This window comes from Narcine bancroftii, chromosome 1 (assembly GCF_036971445.1).
Source record: "Narcine bancroftii isolate sNarBan1 chromosome 1, sNarBan1.hap1, whole genome shotgun sequence".
NCBI lineage: Eukaryota > Metazoa > Chordata > Chondrichthyes > Torpediniformes > Narcinidae > Narcine > Narcine bancroftii.
Genome location: NC_091469.1, coordinates 391,479,780 through 391,502,849, shown reverse-complemented (window position 1 = coordinate 391,502,849; position 23,070 = coordinate 391,479,780). Strand labels below are relative to the sequence as shown.

Genomic DNA, 23,070 nt, shown 5'->3' with positions numbered 1-23,070 from the left:
AGAAGGTACGAGAAAACTATGGCAAGCAGGGTGAAAACTAATCCAAAAGAGTTCTACAAATATGTTAATGGTAAGAGGAAAGCTAGAGACAAAATTGGTCCCTTAGAAAATCAGAGTGGAAAACTGTGTGTGGAGCCTAGAGAAATGGGGGAGATATTGAACAGTTTCTTTTCTTCGGTATTCACTAAGGAGAAGGATATTGGGAGATGTGGGATAAAAAAAGCAAATTGGGTAAATATGGGGAATATAGAGATTACAAAAGGTGTAGTTTTAAGGCTTTTGAAGAATATAAAGGTGGATAAGTCTCCGGGACCAGACGGGATCTTCCCCAGGACATTGAGAGAAGTGAAGGAGGAAATAGCAGAGGCTCTGGCGGTAATTTTCCAAATGTCATTAGATATGGGGATAGTGCCGGAGGATTGGCGCATTGCGCATGTGGTTCCGTTATTTATAAAGGGTTCAAGGAGGAAGCCTGGCAACTATCGGCCTGTAAGTTTGACGTCTGTGGTAGGTAAATTAATGGAGAAAATTCTTAGAGATAGTACTTATAAACATCTGGATAGACAGGGTCTGATCAGGAGCACTCAACATGGATTTGTGGGAGGAAGGTCATGTTTGACCAATCTGATTGAATTTTTTGAAGAGGTGACTAGGAATGTGGATGAGGGTAGCGCAGTGGATGTTGTCTATATGGACTTCAGTAAGGCCTTCGATAAGGTACCACATGGAAGGTTAGTTAAGAAGGTGCAGTCTTTAGGTATAAATTTTAAGATAGTCAAATGGATTGAACATTGGCTGAAAGGGAGAGGCCAGAGAGTGGTAGTGGATAATTGTCTGTCAGGTTGGAGGCCGGTGACCAGTGGTGTGCCTCAAGGATCTGTATTGGGCCCATTGTTGTTCGTTATATACATTAATGATCTAGATGATGGGGTGGTGAATTGGATTAGTAAATATGCAGACGATACTAAGATAGGTGGAATAGTGGATAATGAAGAAGGTTTTCAAGGATTGCAGAGGGATTTGGGCTGCTTAGAAAAGTGGGCTGAAAAATGGCAGATGGAATTTAATGCTGATAAGTGTGAGGTGCTTCATTTTGGTAAGAAGAATCAGAATAGGACATATGTGGTAAATGGGAGAGCATTGAGGAATACAGAAGAGCAGAAATATTTAGGAGTAACGGTACATCGTTCCCTGAAGGTAGAAACTCACGTGAATAGGGTGGTGAAGAAGGCTTTTAGTATGCTGGCCTTTATCAATCATTGTATGGAATATAGGAGTTGGGAGGTGATGTTGAGATTGTATAAGACGTTGGTGCGGCCTAATTTGGAGTTCTGTGTGCAGTTCTGGTCACCTAATTATAGGAAGGATATAAACAGAGTGGAGAGAGTGCAGAGAAGGTTTACCAGAATGTGGCCTGGGTTTAAGCATCTGGAGTATGGGGAGAGATTGGACAGATTGGGTCTTTATTCTTTGGAGCGTAGAAGGTTGAGAGGGGATTTGATAGAAGTATTTAAGATTATGAAAGGGATAGACAGAATGGATGTGGATAGACTATTTCCGTTAAGAGGAGGAAAGATTAAAACAAGAGGACATGAGTTAAGAATTAAGGGGCAGAGGTTTAGAGGTAACATGAGGGGGAACTTCTTTACTCAGAGAGTGGTAGCTGTGTGGAATCATCTTCCGGGAGAAATAGTGGCGGCGGAGTCAATTGTATTATTTAAGAAAAGGTTGGACAGGTATATGGATGAGAAGAAGATGGAGGGTTATGGGCATTGTGCAGGGAGGTGGGACTAGAAAGGGGTGTTTGGTTCGGTGCGGACTAGAAGGGCCTAATGGCCTGTTTCCGTGCTGTAATTGTTATGTTATGTTATGTTATCATTCATTATTACTTTTTTCTCTTGAAAGTTCGGAGGTAGTGCGTCCGTCATTTCGAAGGAGGTTTAATGCAATGTTATTGAAATAACCGGAGTTTGTTACTTTTGTTAAAGAGCAGATTTCTTTATTTCTGTCTGAAAATGTTAATTCTGAGGATAGTCATTTTGTAATATGGGATGCTTTAAAAGCTTATTTGAGAGGGCAGATTATTAGTTATTCTATGAAAGTAAAACAATATATGGCAGAAAGTTTAGAGTTAGAAAATAAGATTGCAGAGCTAGAGAAGGATTTTCAGAAAGGGGTAACAGAAGAAAAAAAAATTGCATTGGAGAGGTTGAAGTTGATTTATAATACTTTACAAACTTATCAGTTTGACCGCTTAATTAATCAATCTAAACAACGTTATTATGAGTTGGGGGAAAGAGCTCATAAAGTACTTGCTTGGCAATTGAAAGCTGAACAGATGTCTTGGATTATTAATGCTGTTAAGAAGAAATCAATAATAACATAAGCCTCAGGAAATTAATGACCAATTTTATTCATTTTATCAAAAATTATATATTTCTGAGGGGAAACAGGATAATGGTTTTATTGATTCTTACTTATCTAAATTAAAGTTACCGGTATTAGATGGAATTAATGTTCAGGAATTGGAATCTCCTTTTACGGATTTTGAAATTAAGGAAGCTATTCAGGAAATGCCAAATGGAAAGTCCCCAGGGGATGATGGATTCCCTGTGGAATTTTATACATTTTTTTATGATGATTTATCTATTGAATTTGGAGAGGTGTTAAATCAAGTTACTGAAAATCAGAAATTACTGGAATCATGTTCTAGTGCTTTAATAACCGTTATTCCAAAAAAAGATAGAGATTTAATGAAAGTGTCTTCATATGGACCTATTTCTTTATTAAATGTGGATAATAAAATTATAGCGAAAATATTAGCTAATAGACTCACTAAATATTTTCCTAAATTGATACATATTGATCAAACAGGTTTTATTAAAAATAGAAATGAATCAGACAATATACATCGAATAATTACTTTGGTCAGTGGATACAGAAAGCAACCTAACCATCCAATGATGGTTGCATTAGAAGCAGAAAAAGCTTTTGATTGGGTTGAGTGGAATTTTTTATTTGAGGTGTTAGAGAAATTTAAATTTGGCCCTTTTTTTATTGGTTGGGTTAAGGATTTATATACGAACCCGATGGTTAGGGTGGTGACGAATGGACAAATTTCTTTACCATTTAAATTGACCCATTCAACTCGACAGGGCTGCCCATTGTCCCCAGCTTTATTTGCATTGGTTATTAGTTAGCTCAAGCTAAGAAATTAGAGAAATATGGGTTAAGAATGAAGAATATAAAATTAATTTATTTGCGGATGACGTGTTGGTATATTTAACGGAACCGGAAAAAATTGCAAGAGTGCTTGTTGAAATTTGGAGAATTATCGGGATATAAAGTTAATAGGGATAAAAGTGAAATTTTACCTGTTGGAGTGGGAGATTATTCTGAATTTAAGACTTTTACAAAATTAAGGTGGACAAGTAAAATTAAATATTTAGGTGTGTTTATGGATACGAATTATCAATCATTATATCAATTAAATGATATACCTTTATTAAGATGGATCAAAGCAGATTTGATTAAGTGGAAAAACTTTGGTTGGTCGGGTTAATTGTATTAAAATGAATATTTTTCCACGAATTCAATATTTATTTCAGTCACTACCTTGTTTACTTTATGAGAGTCTTTGTTTCAAGATTTGAATAAAGCAGTGAAAATTTTTATGGAAAGGTAAATTAGCTCGAATGGCACTGCATCGACTTACATGGAAATATACACTGGGTGGATTACAATTAACACATTTTCAAAATTATTATGAAGGGCCCAGTTGAAGTTCTAAAGTAGATTGATGGATTTAGATCAGCCTCCTAGCTGGGCTAAAGTGGAGATGGCGTGTATTCCTAGGATTGAAATACATGAATTTATATTTCGTTGGAAATTGAATTTGTTACAGCAATATAATATGCCGATATTGAAACATTTGTTAAAGATTTGGTTAAAAAAAAAACAGGGTGTTAGGGTTGAAAGATAAATTATCAATTTTAACTCCATTGTAAAATAATCAGCTTATTCCTTTTTCAATGTTTAACAATTTAAAGACTTGGTATTCTAAAGGTATAAAGACAATACAAGATTGTTTTGTAGAGGGGCAATTTCTTTCTTTTAATCATTTGAAAGAAAGATTTCATATACCTGTTAATTCATTGTTTGCGTATTATCAACTTAGAGCTTTGATAAAATATAATTATGGTAAAGAGATGATTTTACCTACTTTGTCGAGATTTGAATCTTTGACTTCCTCGATACCTAAAAAGGGCTATATTTTAGTTATGTATAATTTGTTACAAGGTAGTATGGATAAGCCAGATTGGGAGAAATCTAAACTTAAATGGGAGAGTGATTTAGTGTTTATTTTTCCTGAAGAAGATTGGGCAAGTATGTGTTAAGACAATGTAATTATATTGACCAATGTGCACTATGGAATGGTTAATTATAATTATTTACATCAATTGTATTTGACCCCGGAAAAGTTAAAAAAATATGGATTTAGTAATTCGGATTCTTGTTTTAGATGTGGTTCATGTATTGGAACTTTTTTTACATGCTGTATGGAATTGTGTTAAAGTTCAATCATTTTGGTGAGGTATTAAAGTAGTTTTGGAGAAATTATATAATTTTATACTACTGTTAGATCCAATGATTTTCTTGTTGGGAAGTTTATATTTGTTAAGAGGAATGGAATTGGATAAAATTCAAATTGCCTTTGTACATTTGGTACTATCAGTAGTCCGTAAATGTGTTGCAAGTACTTGGAAAGATGATACTGAGATTAATATAGCTCGTAGGCATAATGAATTGAAAGTATGTGTTTATATGGAAAAAAAATACTTATACTTTACATGATAATTATTTTTCTTTTGTTAGTAAGTAGTTACCATATTTGAAATATATGCATTTAGATATACTTTGAAATGTTGTAACATTTAAAAATATTTTTTTATATATATAATTCATATTTTATTTTATTTTTGCTTCCCTTAAGGGAGCTGGCTGAGGGTGGGGGGGGGAGTGGAGGATGGGTATTAATGAAATAATTTCTTTGACTATATATTCTGTATGTTATGTTTCTGTTTTCTTTTAAATAATGTTTTTTTTTTAAAGTAGAGTTATATAAATCAGAGGAAAATGTTCCTGAACACTTACTCTACAAGTGGAGTGAGAAACTGGAGCAACATAATAATCTATCAATACTAAAAATATGGAGGAGAATACATGTAGAATGAAAGATGATAAATTATCAAATACCAAAAATGTTGCAAATGCAAAACCTATTAATTCCTTTTACAATGGATAATTTATTCTTCAAGGAATGGGCAAGAAAAGGAATTAAAAGATAAATATAGAATATCATATAGTACAATATTTTCATATCATCAAATGAAAACATAATTAAAAGAGAAGCTGGGAGTTAGTCTAAGATTACCTGAGAGTAGCTGCATTGAACATTTAATCACTGACACTGAGAGTTAAAAAATTTATTACAAACGTATATTAAATTACAAAACAGGGAAAATGAAGAAATATACAAACCCAACAATGGGAAAAAAGCTTAAATACATGGATAAAGAATGAAACATGGATGGAACTATGCATAGTGGGCAAGAACACTACTGTTCTTTCATTGATGTGACCGAAATCAACCCATTGAACCACAATTTATCATTCTACTTTTTTTAAAATGTAAAGTCCTAACATCTGCTATCCATAACCATCTCAGAGTGCATGAGTATCAGGTTAAAAACAAGATCGTAAAATAAAAAAATATGCTAAATGTTATATCAAGCATCTCACCTTATCATCTATCATATCCAGACTCTGCCGAGTTAGCAACAAGAGAAATTAAGAAAAAAAATTTCAGAACATAAAAAATACAAATATTAATAAAATTAATTATTTGTGCATTTTTTGAATGCAATGAGATGAATAGTATGTTAACATTGTGGAAAAAATATTGCTTTATTCTGTAAGTTTTATTTTGATGCAGCTCAAATAACTTCACTAGTTTCTTTCCAACATTCCAGCCATTGCAATAACATCTATATCTTAAACACATTGAGGTTAATGAATTTATGTTAGGAATTGCATTGTGATGGCTCAATGTCAACAATTAAATAATTTTTTAAAACTCAGATCAAACCAAAACCTGTGCAGACATCATTATGGACATCTCAAGTCACCATAGCAATTAGGACTTGGATATTTTATCCCAGCAGTACCAAACTGAGCACAGTAGGAACCAAGTGCAATAAAGTTTTTTTTTGTTAAATCTAGAATGCTCAACTTAATGCTCTTTCTTTTATGTCATGAGGGCAAGAGTTAAACTTAGACTCAAGAAATGAAAGCACAATCTTGTAATTCAAGGCACCACTCATTTCTATTTTTTTCCTCTATTCCTCAACCAGCAGATTGAGAGACCAGCTACCAGGCAGGCAGACTTGTAGAAGAGGGACTGAGATAAGAGAGGGAGATAAAAGTCTGTGTATATACCTAAAACTTGAAGATATCTTCAAATAATGAGTTAGTGATGAAGCCTTGTTCTTTTTTTCTTTTTTGTGTGGCAGCTGTTGCACCTCAATTATGTTTTTTGAGAAGGTGATGATGGTGTGTTATTTTCTTGAATTGTGTAGTCCTTCTGAAGAAGGTATTCCCCATAATGTTATTCAGTAGAGATTTAAGCTCAGCAATGATGAAGGAACTGCAATACATTTTCAAGTTAGGTTGGTAGTGAGTTGGAGAGGAACCTGCTATTCCTATGCTCTTGTTGCTGGTAAAGAATTTTGGATATGTGATGTATTTTTAGAGTAGCATTTGAGTAATTTTGTAAATGGTATCCACTGTATGCATGGAATTTTTGGGTGAGTGCTTCACATTATGGAAGTCCTTGGATTGGAAGTCCAAGGGATAACTGAGTGGCAATCCAGACCTAAGGAAACCAGTCTAACAGATGCTAAAATCTTTTAAATAACTTAAGAGGCATGTATCCTCATATGTGCATTTAAATTTGCAATAAAGCTAGTTGTACTGCACAACAAGCCCCTCCTCCAACCTACCTATGGTATGGTATGGTAATAGGAAAGTTTATATCAAGCTTTATATTCTAAGGATTTTAATCAATTCCTCTTTTAACACATAGGGATTAAAATTATTCAAATCATCCAAATTTCATGAAGGTCTATTACCTGTGCCATTGTGAAAATTTCCATTTTATAGACCAATCATGTTTAACATCTAATTTAGGCCAAATTGAAGCATTCAACACAATTCAAGAGAATGGAGCATGTTAACAGTTATTTCACCACAAACCTTGTTAGTCTGCCTAGAATCAAAACTTTGTTTTGAAACAGAAAGTATAATCTTACATTCCAAGGTACTATTCAGTTCCTCAGTTAAATTTAACTTCAGGAATTTAATTTTCTCCCCTAAGTCATTCAAAACTCAATACTTACATTTCATAGGGAGCAATAAAAAAATCAAATTTGTCAAGTTATTTTTAACCTTGAAAGCAAACTGGGATTTAATTCAGTTTGCATCATTGCAATACAGTTAGACCGCTGAGTAAAAGTAAATTTTAACTTTTAGAATGGCAATATTTCATTGCTTTTAAATGCTTACGATGTGGTGAGTAGATGATGGCAAATTTCACGACAGGATTAGAAGTAGATTCAGAAACATACACACCAAACTTCTTTTGGGACACTACTGGAAACAGATTAATCTTTTATCCCCAAGGAAAGGAAAGAAAAAAAATAAAGAAAACCACCTCACCCAATAAAAATGCCTGCCATAATTTTAATATTTGTTCCATACAAGACATAATAAAACTAACTAAAATGATTTCAATGTTACTTCTATACACAAATCACTTACTTCATCAGAGGAGAGTACCAATGTGTGTGAACGCCCTGTAGAATTTGGTTCTGCAACATATCCACTCAAATCAGCAGAACTTGTGCTACTGGGACTAAAGTCATCAATGTAGGTGAAATTCTGCAAATCAAAGATTCTGGATAGTAATAAGTTCTTTATTTGAATTAGATTCAAATGAATACCCAAAATAACAACTGCATTCATATTTAAATACACACCCTACTGAAATATGCATGAGGAATTGGGAGGTGAGGGAAAATGAATGTGGATGGCAGGATAAATTGGAAAATGTCAATTGGTAAATGAAAAATCATTTGTTCTCAAACTAATTGCAAATAAACTATGAAGTATAATTTGATTATTGAATTAGAATTTTTTTTAGTGTAAATGAGGAATGTGTCTTTTTTTTTAAAAGAGATGAGCTTCAAAAGTAGATGCACAATGTTGCCTCTAGTTGGGACATTGCCTCAGCACCAGAGAGGTGGGTTTAATTCTGACCTTGGGCATTGGCTCTGATTAAGCTGGCACGGCTTCTGGACAAGGATAACTTTCCACGAGCAGTCTGATTTCTACATGCAGGTTTGTAGATTAATTAGCCATTGGAAATTGCCAATTGAAGGAATCGATGAGAATGTTAGGATAAAACATGAGATTAATGCAAGATTGTGTGAATGGATGCTTGACCATGAGCATAGAGTTGAAGGGATGATAAGGTTGTTTCCATGTTGCTTGATCCTAAGAATAAGGTTTTTTTTTTAGGTAAAGCTTTATTATTTTAACATAGAAACTTTAAATTTATGGGATTATTGGGTTAAAAAAATTGGCTATATTTTGATATTTTATTCAGGAGCTTTATTCTGGAAAATCTTTAAAAAATTAATTAAAAAGAAATACTATTTGTTGCTTGGAAACAAAAAAATTGTAAATTAGGTATATTTGCCATTGCATCTTATTATATTGTTTCTGGTGTATTATGGTGAAAAGCAGTAAGAATAACCTCAGCATTATCTTGTTATACGTGGATTGCCAAAAGCAATGTCAATGCTCCTGGTAAATCTTCATGTCTTTGTATCATAATTTTTATTGTTATCCTATGTAAACTTTGTAAGGAATTTTTCCTTTTTAAAATATTTAAGAATTTTTTTTAGTTTAAACCCATTATTTATAATACTTTGAAGCTCTGTCTATCTAAAACTAGCTTAATTTGGAACTGACAATTCATTGAATTACATCATTGAAAATAAACAAAAAAAAATGCTAGAAATACTCAGCAGCTGAGACAAGAGAGAGCAGCTGTGAAGAGAGGAGTGAGTTCAATGATTTTTCATCAGAATGTGTGAAGGTTGGAAATGTGATGACTTTTAAGCACAGAGATATGAGAAAATTAAAAGGGTAGGTCTGTGACAGCGTAGAATGGAAAGTTACTCCCAAAAGGAACAGTTATAAAAAGACAAAGGTGGATAATGACCAAGAAACAAAAGATTTGTTTAGAGAAGTTGAATATAATAAAAGCACAATTATAACCAGTATCTTCTATCCAAAAACATGGATGCAGTGGTTCTTAAAATTGTTGAACCAAAATGCTGTCAGAAAAATTCTCTTTCCACAGATACTTCCTGACATGCAAACTATTTCTAGTATTTTTTAGCATTCACATATTTGTTTTTATAATTGTCCTGTCAAGTGTGCCTTGCAATTTAAAGTCTTTATGGCTGATCTCTATCTCAACTTAATTTACCTGAAAGTAATTACTGGGTAATAATAGTTAATGAACTATTTAATTTTTCTCATCACATAGGAGGTAACCATTTAATCTATTAAGAACCATTTAGAACTATGCTGGCTTTCAGAGCTATCTAATTGCCACATTAATTTCCAGTATCATGCATATACTCAACAGAGACTGTCCTACTCCTTATCTACACATGAGATAATTTACAGCAACTAATTAATGTGACAGTAAACACAATTTAGGGACATGGAAAGAAACTGGAGCCCATGAAGGAAGTCCACAAAGATGAAGGGAGAAGGTACCAGAGGTCAAGAACAAATGTAGATCGTTTGTGGTGTGAAGCATCATTACCCCACCTGCCACACCAGCATGGTGCACAAATATGTTGATCTTGGGCTTGAAAATATCAATTGACTGACTACCCACAGCCACAAGCTTTGATTATGGAGGAGAGGTTGGGTTAAATTCCATATCCCATCTAACTTTTAAACAAATAAATGTGTTCCTATTTCACCCTGAAAAGGTTAACACTAATTTTAAGGTTGTTTTTTTTCTAAATTTCCTTGTTAAATGAAACATTTGGGTGGAATCTACCCTATTAAATGTTTTTAATTACCTTAAGCATTTTGATGGATAATCTCCAATATTCTAATCTTAAAATATGTTTATTCAATGTTATCAAATTAACTTGACCAATATTTAGACTTTAAAAGTTCCTGTTAAATATATACATATTATGCATGTATAATTAACCATCTTAAGAAAATCCCAGAACCAAGAAAATAGGGTAAAGAAAGAGAGGAAAAATAACCCAAAGTAACCTTTCCATTAGACTCAACAAACAAAAATAGCTGCCACTAAACTGGAAGGGTGCAGGAAATGTTAATAAAGTTTGCAAAAGTTACAACAGGATCAAAAATTCCCCCCACAGAAAGTGTTTCAGCAGCAGTTCATTCAATTGTTTACCCAAGAATTAAACAATTAAGGTCATGCACTCACTAACTTCTTCCAATGAATGAGGAAATGAATGCAATTTCCACATCCCATTCATCTTCTTTCTCCAATTTCAACTTCGTTTCTATTTCAGGATATAGGTTAGCAACCAAATTCCACCGAAATGCAGCATGAATCCACTTTCATCCTGCTGCCTACAAGGATTCCATTCTCCATTCTGCTGAAGCCACATTCCACATCACTTCTTTTAACAAGTCTTCCTTACCCTCCATCATAGTTGACAGCAGAAAGTTTTCCACTTTTTGTATTTCTCATTTCAATCCTTTTTTCATGTCCAAGTGAAGCAGAGACCTCTCCCTGCACCTCACCAGTCTCTACATTAGATGATTCCCCCCATTATTTAATACCTCCTGTACAAGGCCTCTTCTTTCCCTGCACTCCATGGGGTCATTCATTCTCTGAAGCTCTGTTTCACTCTTTCATCTCCATTACCTCACTCACCATCTCATAGAACTCCTCCATGCCCTATTATCCCTTTCTGCCCCACCATATGGGAACCAAAAGACTTGTCTTTACAATGCAATGCACTATGTTACAGCACCCAATGAGGTATCTTTCAGATTGAAGAGACATAAAGCAGATTTGATAACAACTGGACGCAGTCTGGATGATCACTTTGTTGAGCACCTTCACTCTGTCTGCTGCAATAATAGGGATCTCCCAGAGGCCAACTATATTAATTCCACACACCAACATGTCTGTCGATGATCGCAAACACTGCCAAGCCAAGGCTATCTGCAAATTGGAGGAATAACACCTAATATTCCATCTGGACACTTTCTAACCAGATGGCATTAAAATCAACTTCTCCAGTTTCTGTTGAACCCCTGCCATGCATGTCTCTCTCTCTCTCTATTTTTCCCTATCCCTGTCTCCTTCCCTCCACTCCCCACCTCCTTTCCTTCTCCATTCAGAAAGTTACCCCTCCCCATCACCTTAGCTTTTTTTCTGTTCTACCCTCCCACCTATAACAACTTACCTGTTAGCCTGTGCTCCTCCCCTGCCCCTTTCTCCCTCCATTTTATCAGTTACCTGCCTGCTTTTTTCTCATATCTTGACGAAGGGCTCAGATCTGAAACATTAGTTACTCTTTACTTCCTATAGATTCTGTGATCTGCTGAGTTTATCCAGCACTTTTGTGTATTGCACTTCAATTCCAGCATATGCATAGTTTCCTGTTTAACTATATGACATATTATGCTTCTTCTCCTCAGATTTCCTTTAAATTTCTCCCTTTGAACCTTAAACATGTGCTCTCTAGGTCTAGACTCCATGCCATGGAGAAAAAAAACTGATTATCTATACCCTTCATAATTTTGCATAACTATAAGTTCACTCCTCGTGTCATAGTGAGAATAAACCTAGCCAATCTAATCTCTCCTTATAACTACAGTTCTAACATCCTAATGAATATGTTCTTCACTCTCTTTGTTGCCACTACATCTGTCCTGTAGCATGGTGACCAGAACTGTAAAAAAAATACTTCAAATGAAGTCAAACCAATGTCTGCTCTTTGCCTCTGCCTTCTCCAGTGTCAGGGAAGAAATCTCACTTTTCATTCTCTAATCCATGTGCATAAGTACATTTTCTATTAAAAATACATCTTTTAACAGTGTTCTTGGCATACTTTTTTTTAAAACTGGTTTAGGCTTTTGGTATATTCATCATGGAGAATCATCTATGTTTCAAATATATTTTCAACATAAATGTTGTATTCACAAATAAAGAAATGATAATAATCAATAAAAAGTTTACAGATCAGGCATTTTCAAATCAGAGCTTGCATCCAAGAGCTAGGCAATGTTCTGGTGAACAACAATTTCCAGGCACGACTTCCAGCAAGAAGGACTCCAATACTTTTATTCAGAATATAGTAACCAGCTGCTGGCATCCGACAACCCAAATCATTCAATCACACCTTCAGTGGCAGAAAATGGTCATTATTTTCCAAGGCCACTCAGACAATTCAAATATTATACCACAATCATATACAGCTAAGAATGCTAGACTTGAAAGGTCCCCAAGTTACACACCATACTGCTGATCCTTCATTGCTGCTAAATATACATCCTGAAATTTCTTACCTAATTGAACTGTGGGAGTATATTCTTTGAAAGATCTGCTGATGTTTAAGACTGATGCCCATCTTCTCAAGGACAATCAGCATTTGGAAATGTTTTTAAAAAGGTGAAAATTAGATAGAATTAAGATTTAAGAGCTGAAAAGATTTCAAAGAAAGCTCTTGTAGGGGAAGAGAGGAAAAAGGCAGCAATTCAGATTTGAGGCAGTTACATCGTTTAGTGATGGGAAGTTAAATCACCCAAATTGAGTTTAAAAAAAAAGTGTAATGAGAAGTTGCATATAGCAAATTCATGAAATATAGAACAGAAATCTTTTTAGGGTAAGAAAACCATGGAGAATTTCAAGGTTTGTGGTGGAATCATGGCATTAATGCAAAAAGCACAGTATCCATGAGTTTGATGTGAACAATAATAAAACTAGCCCAGGGGTCCCAGTGAAGAGGTCTGCAGCAATATTTTGTACATTTCTTTTAGTTTTTAAAGGTTAGCATAGAATAGTTTCTGGCGAGGAATATACATTTGAGTTAAACAAGAAAATCTGCAGACGCTGTGATTGCAGTTTACACTAAAATGCTGGAGAAACTCAGCAGGTCATGCAGTATTCTTTATATAGCAAAGATAAAGATACATAATTAATATTTTGGCCCTGAACCTTTCATCAAGGTATGAGCAAAAAGCAGGCAGATGCCTGAATAAAATGGTGGGGAAAGGGGCAGGGGAAGATAACAGACCACAGGCAAGAGGTGGATATGAGTAGGAGGGAACAAGAGAAAAAAACTGAGAAGTAATGGGGAAAGGGGATAGCTTTCTGAATGTAGAGGGAAGGGGTGGGGACCTGGAGGAAATGAGATAGAGGGAGACAGGAGAGTTGCCCAACAGAAACCGGAGAAGTCATTGTTAATGCCATCCGGTTGGAGACGGCCCAGATGGAATACAAGATGTTGCTCCTCTAATTTATGGATTGCCTTGGTTTGAAAGTGCACAAGACCATCAGAGTGGGAGTAGGGCACCAGAATATCACCACCATTGCTGTGAACAAAGTTAAGGTGATCAGCAAAATGATCTCCCAACACTATTCACTCTCTCCAATGCAGAGAAAGCCACAATGGGAGCACCGGATGAAGTAGATGTCCCCTGCCAATTCACAAGAGAAGTATTGCTTCATTTAGAAGGGTTGTTTGGGGCCCTGAATGGTGTGTGTGCATATGTAAGCATTTCCTGTGGTCACAGGAGTAGGTACCAAGGGAGAAATTAGTGGGAAAGGATAAGAGGATGAGGGAGTCACAGAGGGAGCAGTCCTTGAGGAAGTCAGAGAGGGGAAGATGTTTCTGATGGTGACATTATATTATAGGTGACAGAAGTTGCAGAGATAATATGTTGGATGTGGAGGCTGGTGGGGTAGTAGTGAGGATGAGGAATCCTGACTTCTTACATCTAGGGGCAGAGGAGGTCAGGGCAGATGTGTGGGAAATGGAGAAGATGTGGGTAAGTGGAGAAGAAATTTTATGAAGGGTCATGAACATAATTGGCAGACATCCCATTTTAATATAGTATCCAAGTTGTAGCCTTAACCATTATCAAGGATAACAGTGGTTATTAACGCATTCTTATTCAAATTAGACAAAACTAAAATTTTATATGACAAAAATTGTAATAGTCTTGATGTAGTTTTCTATCGGTTTATTCTATGATGCAATCATATTTTCTGTAATAGCTTGTTTGTCTCTGTATAAATATATGTGCTTGTAGAAGTAGATTTCAGTTTGTAAGCAATGGAGGCTGCTGCCTACTCACTATGATATATCATGCAAAATAAAGTCTGTGAAATGATACTTGAGGACCCTGATCAATTAATTCCATCGATGGAATTGGCATAGTCAGTAGGATCCCCTTAAAAATGGGATCCGAAAAAAAGGATAAAGTGGACAATGAACTCAGTAAGGACTATCCTATCTGAAATGCCACAAATGTTGTACTTTCTGCTATCCCTTCAGAAGCAATAGTTTTTATAGCTGAGAAAGGTGGCCAGATCATTAGGGTGATATAGGGGGTATAATTTTGTGGCTGTTTGTGTAGATCTTTCTAATAATCATTCAATTGTATTTGTACCCTTAATCGCTCTGGCCCATTAAATATTTCTAAAGCAGACAGAACCTCCTAGCAGTTGATGTGGGATTTTGCAGTTTCTTCATACAATAAAGTGGCTGAATGGGTACACCACACCATGCAATATGTAACACTAACTTCTTCTTTGGTCAGAAAAGTCTTCAAAATATTCCGAGATGATAGAAGTTGAAAATATAAAGTTACAACCAGAAATCAGACAGAAAAAAAAAAATCATAAAATTGAAAGAGGAGACGGAGTCAAAGAGTCAAACAGAAAGAGAAATTGGCCCTTCAGCCCATCTCATCGAAGCTGACCAAGTTGCCTATGAAGCCAGCTTGCATTTGGCCCATTTTGTTTAAAACCTTTCCTATTTGTGTTTCTGTCTAAATACATTTTAAAAGTTATACAGGTACACAATCTTTATTCGAAACCCTTGGGGGACAGTGTGTTCTGAATTTCGGATTTTCCGGATTTCAGAACAAAAGCCAGCTGGCCCAGATTTAAGCTCACCCGAATTGTGCTGCCAAATCCACCCATTTCCAGTTGTGCTGGCGTCTCTCTCCACCTTGCCCACACGAGTGGCGCTGCTGTCTCTCTCTCTCCTCCCCCCCCACCCAAGTCACTCTGCCATCTCTCTCCCCCCGGCCCACCTGAGTCGCACTGCCATCTCTCTCCCCCCTCGCCCACCCGAGTCACATTGCCGTCTCTCCCCACCCCGTCCAACCTAGTCACGGGGCTGTGTGTGTGTGTGTGTCTCTCTCTCTCTCTGCTGTACCAGCACCAGGAAAAAAATGCCAGTTTTTGGAGCTTTCTGGATTTTAGATGTCCGGATAAAGGATTGTGTACCTGTAATTGTAACAACAGTTTGACCCATATACCCACCACCCTCAGTAGGGAAAAAATTGCACTTCAGGTCCTTTTTGAAATCTTTGCATGCTCACCTTATATGTATGTCCTCTAATTATATAGTTTTATAGTATCCAACAATGACCATTCATATTATCAATGCCCCTCATGAATTTATCTACCTCCTAAGATCGCCCCTCAGTCTCCCATGATCCAGAGAAAAACCTCTCAACCTATCCAATGCCCTCCAGTTTCAGTGTTATCCTTGTAAATATTTTCTGTACTGTTTCCAGGTAAATGACCTGCTTATATCTAGGCCTGCAGCTGGGTGATCCAGAACTGCACATAATATTCCAAATGTGATCTCTCCAAAATTCTTGTACAGTTGTATTATGTTTTCCCAACTCAAATTTGTAAGATACTTTTGCCCATGCTGAAAGATCTGCTGTCCAAATGCATGAAGATCCTGCCTCACAGATTCCCCTCTAGTAACTTACTCATAACAAATGTCAGGCTCATTGGTTTGTAATTTACAGGCTTCTCTTTGTAGTTCTTCTTAAATAAAATAACACAATTAATTAACCACCCTCCAGTTGTCTGGCACCTCACCCATGACTTAAAATGAACAAATATGTCTGCCATGGCACTAGTAATTTCTTCCCCGCTTCCTTCATTTGGCCATGATACATTTGGTCAAGCTCCAAGATGAGACCACCAGCTCCACATCTTTTATTCTCCTCTGTGAATTTCATAGCTTCCAAGATGACAAATATTAATTTAAAACCTCACCAATCTCAAATGAATCCACATATTGATAACCATGCATCCTTTCACTCTTAAAATGCTTACTGAATATTTTACGATTCTCCCTTATCAGCTACTGCGTCATTAAATTAAATTTTTTAAAAACTTTTATTTCCAAGCAGATAGAAGCTAATTCCGGCCATTGAATCTTGTGCCATCCAATTACACCCAATTAACCTACATCCCCTCATGTTTTGGAGGATGGGAGGAAATCGAATAACCTGGGAAAAGCCCATGCAGGTCACAGGAAGAATGTACAAACCGCTTACAAAAAGAACTGGTTTTGAACCCATGTCTCTGGTGCTATAATAGCGTCATACTAACCACTACACTAACTGTGCCTTCTTGTGGCTTTACACTCAATCTGCTGGAGGACCTCAAGCACCGTCAAAGGGGGAAAAAAATTGGTGAACGTTTAATGAGACTGGGGAAATGTAGAAATGAAGCTAATGTTAAAAAGAAATTGGCAGCTCCACCGCTGGTGCTGAGTGAAGTCTTAGTGCTCCCCCACAGGGATAATCCACTCAGTCCAACTGCTGTCAGCTCTGTTCAGGCTTTAAACAGCCTGTTAAAGGAGCCAAATGTAGTTGATTTAAATCCCGTGACTGCAGGGTCTGGGCACAAGATAGCAGTGCCTCTGTTCGGCAACAGCCACGAGGGGTTGCAGACTCCGGGGAAGCAGAGGATTGGAGCAGGGCACCAGGAGACTGGGAAACCACACCCTGTTTGAGAAAGAGAAGCAGAAATGACCCTCTGGATAGTGATCACACTGGCAGTCCAGTGAGGGGCTCTGCAATTGAAGAACACACAGGCGTGGGCTGCTGGTGACTCTGAACCAGAACCCACATAGGCTGCGTATAGCTGGCGACTACAGTTCAAGTACTCGCTTCAGACTGCAGACTGCTGGAGCCTGGCTGAACAGGTACCAGATTTTGGAAATGAGATGTGAGGGTGCTGATGACTTCCTAATTGTGCCAAAGGTGTGCATCTGGAGCTCAGGCGGCTGATGGCTGTGTTACTGCTGAAGTTGTGGGAGCACCAGAGGCGAAGCCAAGGATATTCTGTGACTCTGGGGGGATGACTCTATTTTGCTTCTCTTTCCCTGACTGTAAGGGGTGCTGGGCAATTCCTACTGAGAGCGAATCTTTGTCTGCCTTATGGTAGACTAAAGGAAGTTGTGTAATATATTTTCTGTTTTATTACATAACAAAATAATCGTTTTTAAAATATTTTATTTTTTTATTTTCATAGACTCACAAAATTCAAAAAATTCAATCTTTCCAATTCATATATATTCTTTCTTTGGCTTGGCTCCGCGGATGAAGATTTATAGAGGGGGTAAATGTCCACGTCAGCTGCAGGCTCGTTTGTGGCTGACAAGTCCGATGCGGGATAGGCAGACACGGTTGCAGCGGTTGCAGGGGAAAATTGGTTGGTTGGGGTTGGGTGTTGGGTTTTTCCTCCTTTGTCTTTTTGTCAGTGAGGTGGGGTCTGCGGTCTTCTTCAAAGGAGGTTGCTGCCCGCCAAACTGTGAGGCGCCAAGATGCACGGTTTGAGGCGATATCAGCCCACTGGCGGTGGTCAATGTGGCAGGCACCAAGAGATTTCTTTAGGCAGTCCTTGTACCTCTTCTTTGGTGCAACTCTATCACGGTGGCCAGTGGAGAGCTCGCCATATAACACGATCTTGGGAAGGCGATGGTCCTCCATTCTGGAGACATGACCCACCCAACGCAGCTGGATCTTCAGCAGCGTGGACTCGATGCTGTCGGCCTCTGCCATCTCGAGTACTTCGATGTTAGGGGTGAAGGCGCTCCAATGAATGTTGAGGATGGAGCGGAGACAACGCTGGTGGAAGCGTTCTAGCAGCCGTAGGTGATGCCGGTAGAGGACCCATGATTCGGAGCCGAACAGGAGTGTGGGTATGACAATGGCTCTGTATACGCTTATCTTTGTGAGGTTTTTCAGTTGGTTGTTTTTCTAGACTCTTTTGTGTAGTCTTCCAAAGGTGCTATTTGCCTTGGCGAGTCTGTTGTCTATCTCATTGTCGATCCTTGCATCTGATGAAATGGTGCAGCCGAGATAGGTAAACTGGTTGACCGTTTTGAGTTTTGTGTGCCCAATGGAGATGTGGGGAGGCTGGTAGTCATGGTGGGGAGCTGGCTGATGGAGGACCTCCGTTTTCTTCAGGCTGACTTCCAGGCAAAACATTTTGGCAGTTTCCGCAAAACAGGACGTCAAGCGCTCAAGAGCTGGCTCTGAATGGGCAACTAAAGCGGCATCGTCTGCAAAGAGTAGTTCACGGACAAGTTTCTCTTGTGTCTTGGTGTGAGCTTGCAGGCGCCTCAGATTGAAGAGACTGCCATCCGTGCGGTACCGGATGTAAACAGCGTCTTCATTGTTGAGGTCTTTCATGGCTTGGTTCAGCATCATGCTGAAGAAGATTGAAAAGAGGGTTGGTGCGAGGACGCAGCCTTGCTTCACGCCATTGTTAATGGAGAAGGGTTCAGAGAGCTCATTGCTGTATCTGACCCGACCTTGTTGGTTTTCGTGCAGTTGGATAACCATGTTGAGGAACTTTGGGGGGCATCCGATGCGCTCTAGTATTTGCCAATGCCCCTCCCCTCTCCCCCCGAACACAGATTTCCTGAAAATGCAGTCAATTAATTTATACTGATACAAATGCCAGTGGGGTCAACGACCCCTGCAGAAACTTAGGAAGAAGAAAAATCTAGGAATGTTAATGACTAACAAAGATGAAAAACTGAATAGAAAGGAAAAAAAAACAGGAATAGGATGGGAGGTTTGTGGTTGGGGGGAGGAGTAGGGTGGGAGGGAGCATTACTGGTCAGGGATAGTATTATGGCTGTTGTAAGGGAGGATGCTGTAGAGGGAGGTCCATGCTGTAGAGGGAGTGTGGGTGGAAGACCGAAATAGGAAAGGAACAATCACTGTACTAGGAGTAGTTTATAGGCCCCAAAATAGCCCTCGGGATACCGAGGAACAAATGAGTAGACAGTTTTGGAATGGTGCAGAAATTACAGAATTGGTATTATAGCACTCTACAACTTCCTAATACTGACTGGCTGAATACGTCATGTATGTCCAAGGATTCCTGACGCACAGTATGTGGATCAGTTGCTGGAGGAGAGTTCAGGTGCAGCCTGTCCTTTATGTATAGGTCAGACCTCCCCCAGAAGAGATCCCAATGATCCATAAATCTGAACCCCTGCCCCAACTCTTCAGCCATGCATTCATCTGCCATATTGGATTTAGTACCGGTCAGGTGGTGAATCTCATGGTGGAGGAGCATTTCTGTGAGTGACCACAACTACCTGAGCTTTAGCGTAGCTATGGACAATGATAAATGCAGACAAAATGGGAAAATGTTTAATTGAGGTAGGGATAATTACAATGGGATGAAGCAGGAACTAGGGAGAGTAAATTGGGAAAAGATTTTCATGGGAGAAAACACAGAAGAAAAGTGGAGAATGTTTAGGGACCACTTCCGTTGGGTTCAGGATAGGTTTGCCCCACAGGAAAAGAGAACCGTAGTTGACAAAGCAGATGAAGCTGATAGTTAAGAAGAAAACACACATTAGATTTAGGAAGCAGGAAACGGGAAAGGCTCATGAGAATTATATGATAGCCAGGAAAGAACTTGAGAAAGGAATTAAGCAGGCATGAGGCTTTGGCAAGTAGGATTAAGGAGAACCCCAAAGCGTTCTATGTGTATGTGAATAGAAGGATGACGAAAATGAAGGTAAGTTTGCTTAAGTATAAAGGAGACAACATGTGCCTGGAGGCAAAAAAAAGTTGGGGAGGTCCTAAATCAGTGATACTCAACCTTTTTCTTTCCACTCATATACCACTTTAAGTATTTCCTATGCCATCGGTGCTCTGTAATTAGTAAGGGATTGCTTAAGGTGGTATGTGGACAGAAAGAAAAAAAAGTTAATTGGACCTAATTGATTCATTATGTGCATGAGTTATATTCACAACTCCAAAGGAAATGGGCCAATGACAATTTTCCTCAAGCAAAATATTTCAGTAACAATTGGGCCTAGAGCAGTGATTCTCAACATTCCCTTCCCACTCACATACTACCTTAAGCAATCCCTTACTAATCACAGAGCACTGATGGCATAGGGATTAAAGTGGTATGCAAGTGGAAAGAAAAAGTTTGAGAACCACTGTCCTAAATGAATACTTTGCTTCAGTGTTCACCAGAGAAAAGGACCTTGATCAGGATGAATTTGGAATAGTACAGGCTTGGGTGCTGGATGTTGTTGAGATTAATGAAGAGGAAGGGTTGGATCTTCTTAAAAACATTAAGATTGATAAACTCCCGGGGCTGGACTCAATATACCTCAGGGAAGGGAGGGAAGAGATTGCTGGGGCACTGGGTATAATCTTTGAGTCCTCCTTGGCCACAAGGAAGATGCCGGAGCATTGGAGAATGGCAAATGTGGTTCCTTTGTTTAAAAAAAGGTAATAGGAAGAATCCTGCGAATTATAGTCGGTAAGTATTACATCAGTTCTGTGCAATCTATTGGAGAGGATTAAGAATAGGCTCTATGAGCATTTGGAGACTACTCAAGGATAGTCAGTATGGATTTACGAGAGGAAGGTCATTCCTTCACAAGCCTAATTGAGCTTTTTGAGGAGGTAACAGAAGAAATGATTAAGGAAGGGTGGTAGATGTGATCTATATGGATTTTAGTAAGGCATTTGACAAGGTTCCCCATGAGAAACATGTTCAGAGAGTCAAGAGGCATGGGGTCCATGGATCCTTGGCTATGTGGATTAAAAATTAGTTTGCATATAGAAAGCAGAGAATAGTAGTGGACAGAAAGTATTCTGCCTGCGGGGGTCAGTGAGTCAGTGACCAGTGGAGTTCCACAGGGATCAATTCTGGGATCTCTGGTCTTTGTAATTTTTATAAATGACCGAGATGAAGCAGGAGAATGGGCAAGTTTGCGGATGATTGAAGGAGATGTGGATAGTGCTGAAGGTTATCATAGGTTACAAAAGGATACAGAGTTGGGCAGAAAAATGGAAGATGGAATTCAATCCGGATAAGTGTGAGGTGATGCATTCTGGAAGAACAAAACAGAAGGCTGAGTTCAGGGTTAATAGTCAGTTACTTAACAATGTGGAGGAACAGAGGGATCTTTAAATTTCTTCCTTTGATAGATTATGTGAAACAATCTTCCTAAATGGTCTCCATTGGCATTATCTTTAATAGGTTGTAATAGGCTGTATTAATGCTATTAAGATGATAATCTTACCTAAATTTTTGTATTTATTTCAAGCAGTCCTAGATTTTATTCCAAAATCCCTTTTTGATAATAATGACTCTAAAAGATCTTGTAATATTTGGAATAAAAAGAATGCCAGATTGAGTAAATTCCATCTGCAGAAATTAAAGAAAGATGGTAGTATGGCTTTACCTAATCTTAGACTATTATTGGGCAGTTAACATCCACTATATTATTTTATGGATCTACTATTCTGATAAATATGAACACCCTTATTGGGTAGATTTGGAATTGAATTCCATGCAGAGGTATTCAGTGGCCTCTTTTTTGGGAGTAGCTCTTCCTTTTACACTTTTTAGTACGCATACCTTCAACCTAATACTTAAACATACATTACAGATTTGCTTTCAATTTCAGAAGTTCTTTGACTTGAAAAATTTTATTTTATCTTGTACCATTTCTCTTAATTTTTTTTTCCATTCGTCTATAATTGATCAAGGTTCTTTATGGAAAGTTAAAGGAATCGTCTCTTTTTCAGATTTGTTTTTAGATGGTGGCTTGATGTCTTTTGAACAATTATCTAATATACTTAAATATACTTATATACTTAAATCACATTTTTTAGATACTTCCAAATTAGAAATTTTCTGACTTTACTGCCTGACTTTCCAACATTGTACCAACTGGATTTTATTGATAATTTTTTTTATTTGAATCCTTCTCATATGGGTTTAATAGGTAACATTTATAATAAATTATTAAGATTGCAATGACAACATTGTCTGACTGAATTATTGCAACCTAGATTGTATACCTAAAATGGATGAGGGGGGGGGGTGGGGGGTGGCTTGGGAGGAGGGAGGGGGGGAGGGAGAAAAAGTCATGTAAATGTGTGAAAAAGAAAAAGTGTATATCATGGCTATTGTGATTTATGGTGTGAAAAATAAAACATTTTAAAAAAAAGATTGCAATTAAATTCTAAGGACAAAAGTAAAAGGGCATTTGAACAGGAACTTCAGTTACATCTTCCAGAGGAATCATGGGAGAAGATTTTTGGATTGGTTAATATCCTTTCGATATGCATCTGTCATTCTTTGATTCAGTTTAAAGTGGTACTTCGGGATCATAAGTTGAAAGATAAATTGGCCCATACTTTTTCTAATGTTAGTCCTATTTGTGATACATGTAAATTAGAAGTGCCTTCTCTAACTCGCATGTTTTGGTCATGCCCTATTTTGGAGAAGTATTGGATAGATATTTTAAGACTTTGTCAGCTATACTGGATATTAGTTTGCAACCAAACTCATAAACTGCTATTTTTGGAATTAAAGCTCACACCAAGACACAA

At 37.6% G+C, this 23,070-nt stretch overlaps 1 protein-coding gene across 4 annotated transcripts in view; it reads right to left on the bottom strand.

Annotated features, from left to right (window-relative positions):
- The window catches only part of ppp1r9a (protein phosphatase 1, regulatory subunit 9A), a 201,064-nt gene that overhangs the window by 24,525 nt on the left and 153,469 nt on the right, over positions 1-23,070 (bottom strand). For 2 of the 4 annotated variants that reach the window (XM_069913666.1, XM_069913669.1), the window contains 2 exons: positions 7,879-7,998; positions 5,803-5,826 (listed from right to left, as the gene is read on the bottom strand). The exons of 1 other annotated variant lie outside the window; for it this stretch is intronic. In XM_069913666.1, coding sequence (XP_069769767.1) covers positions 5,803-5,826; positions 7,879-7,998 — 144 coding nt within the window. The remainder of the gene's footprint in view (positions 1-5,802; positions 5,827-7,878; positions 7,999-23,070) is intronic. One more of the 4 variants, XM_069913668.1, reaches the window with a different exon arrangement.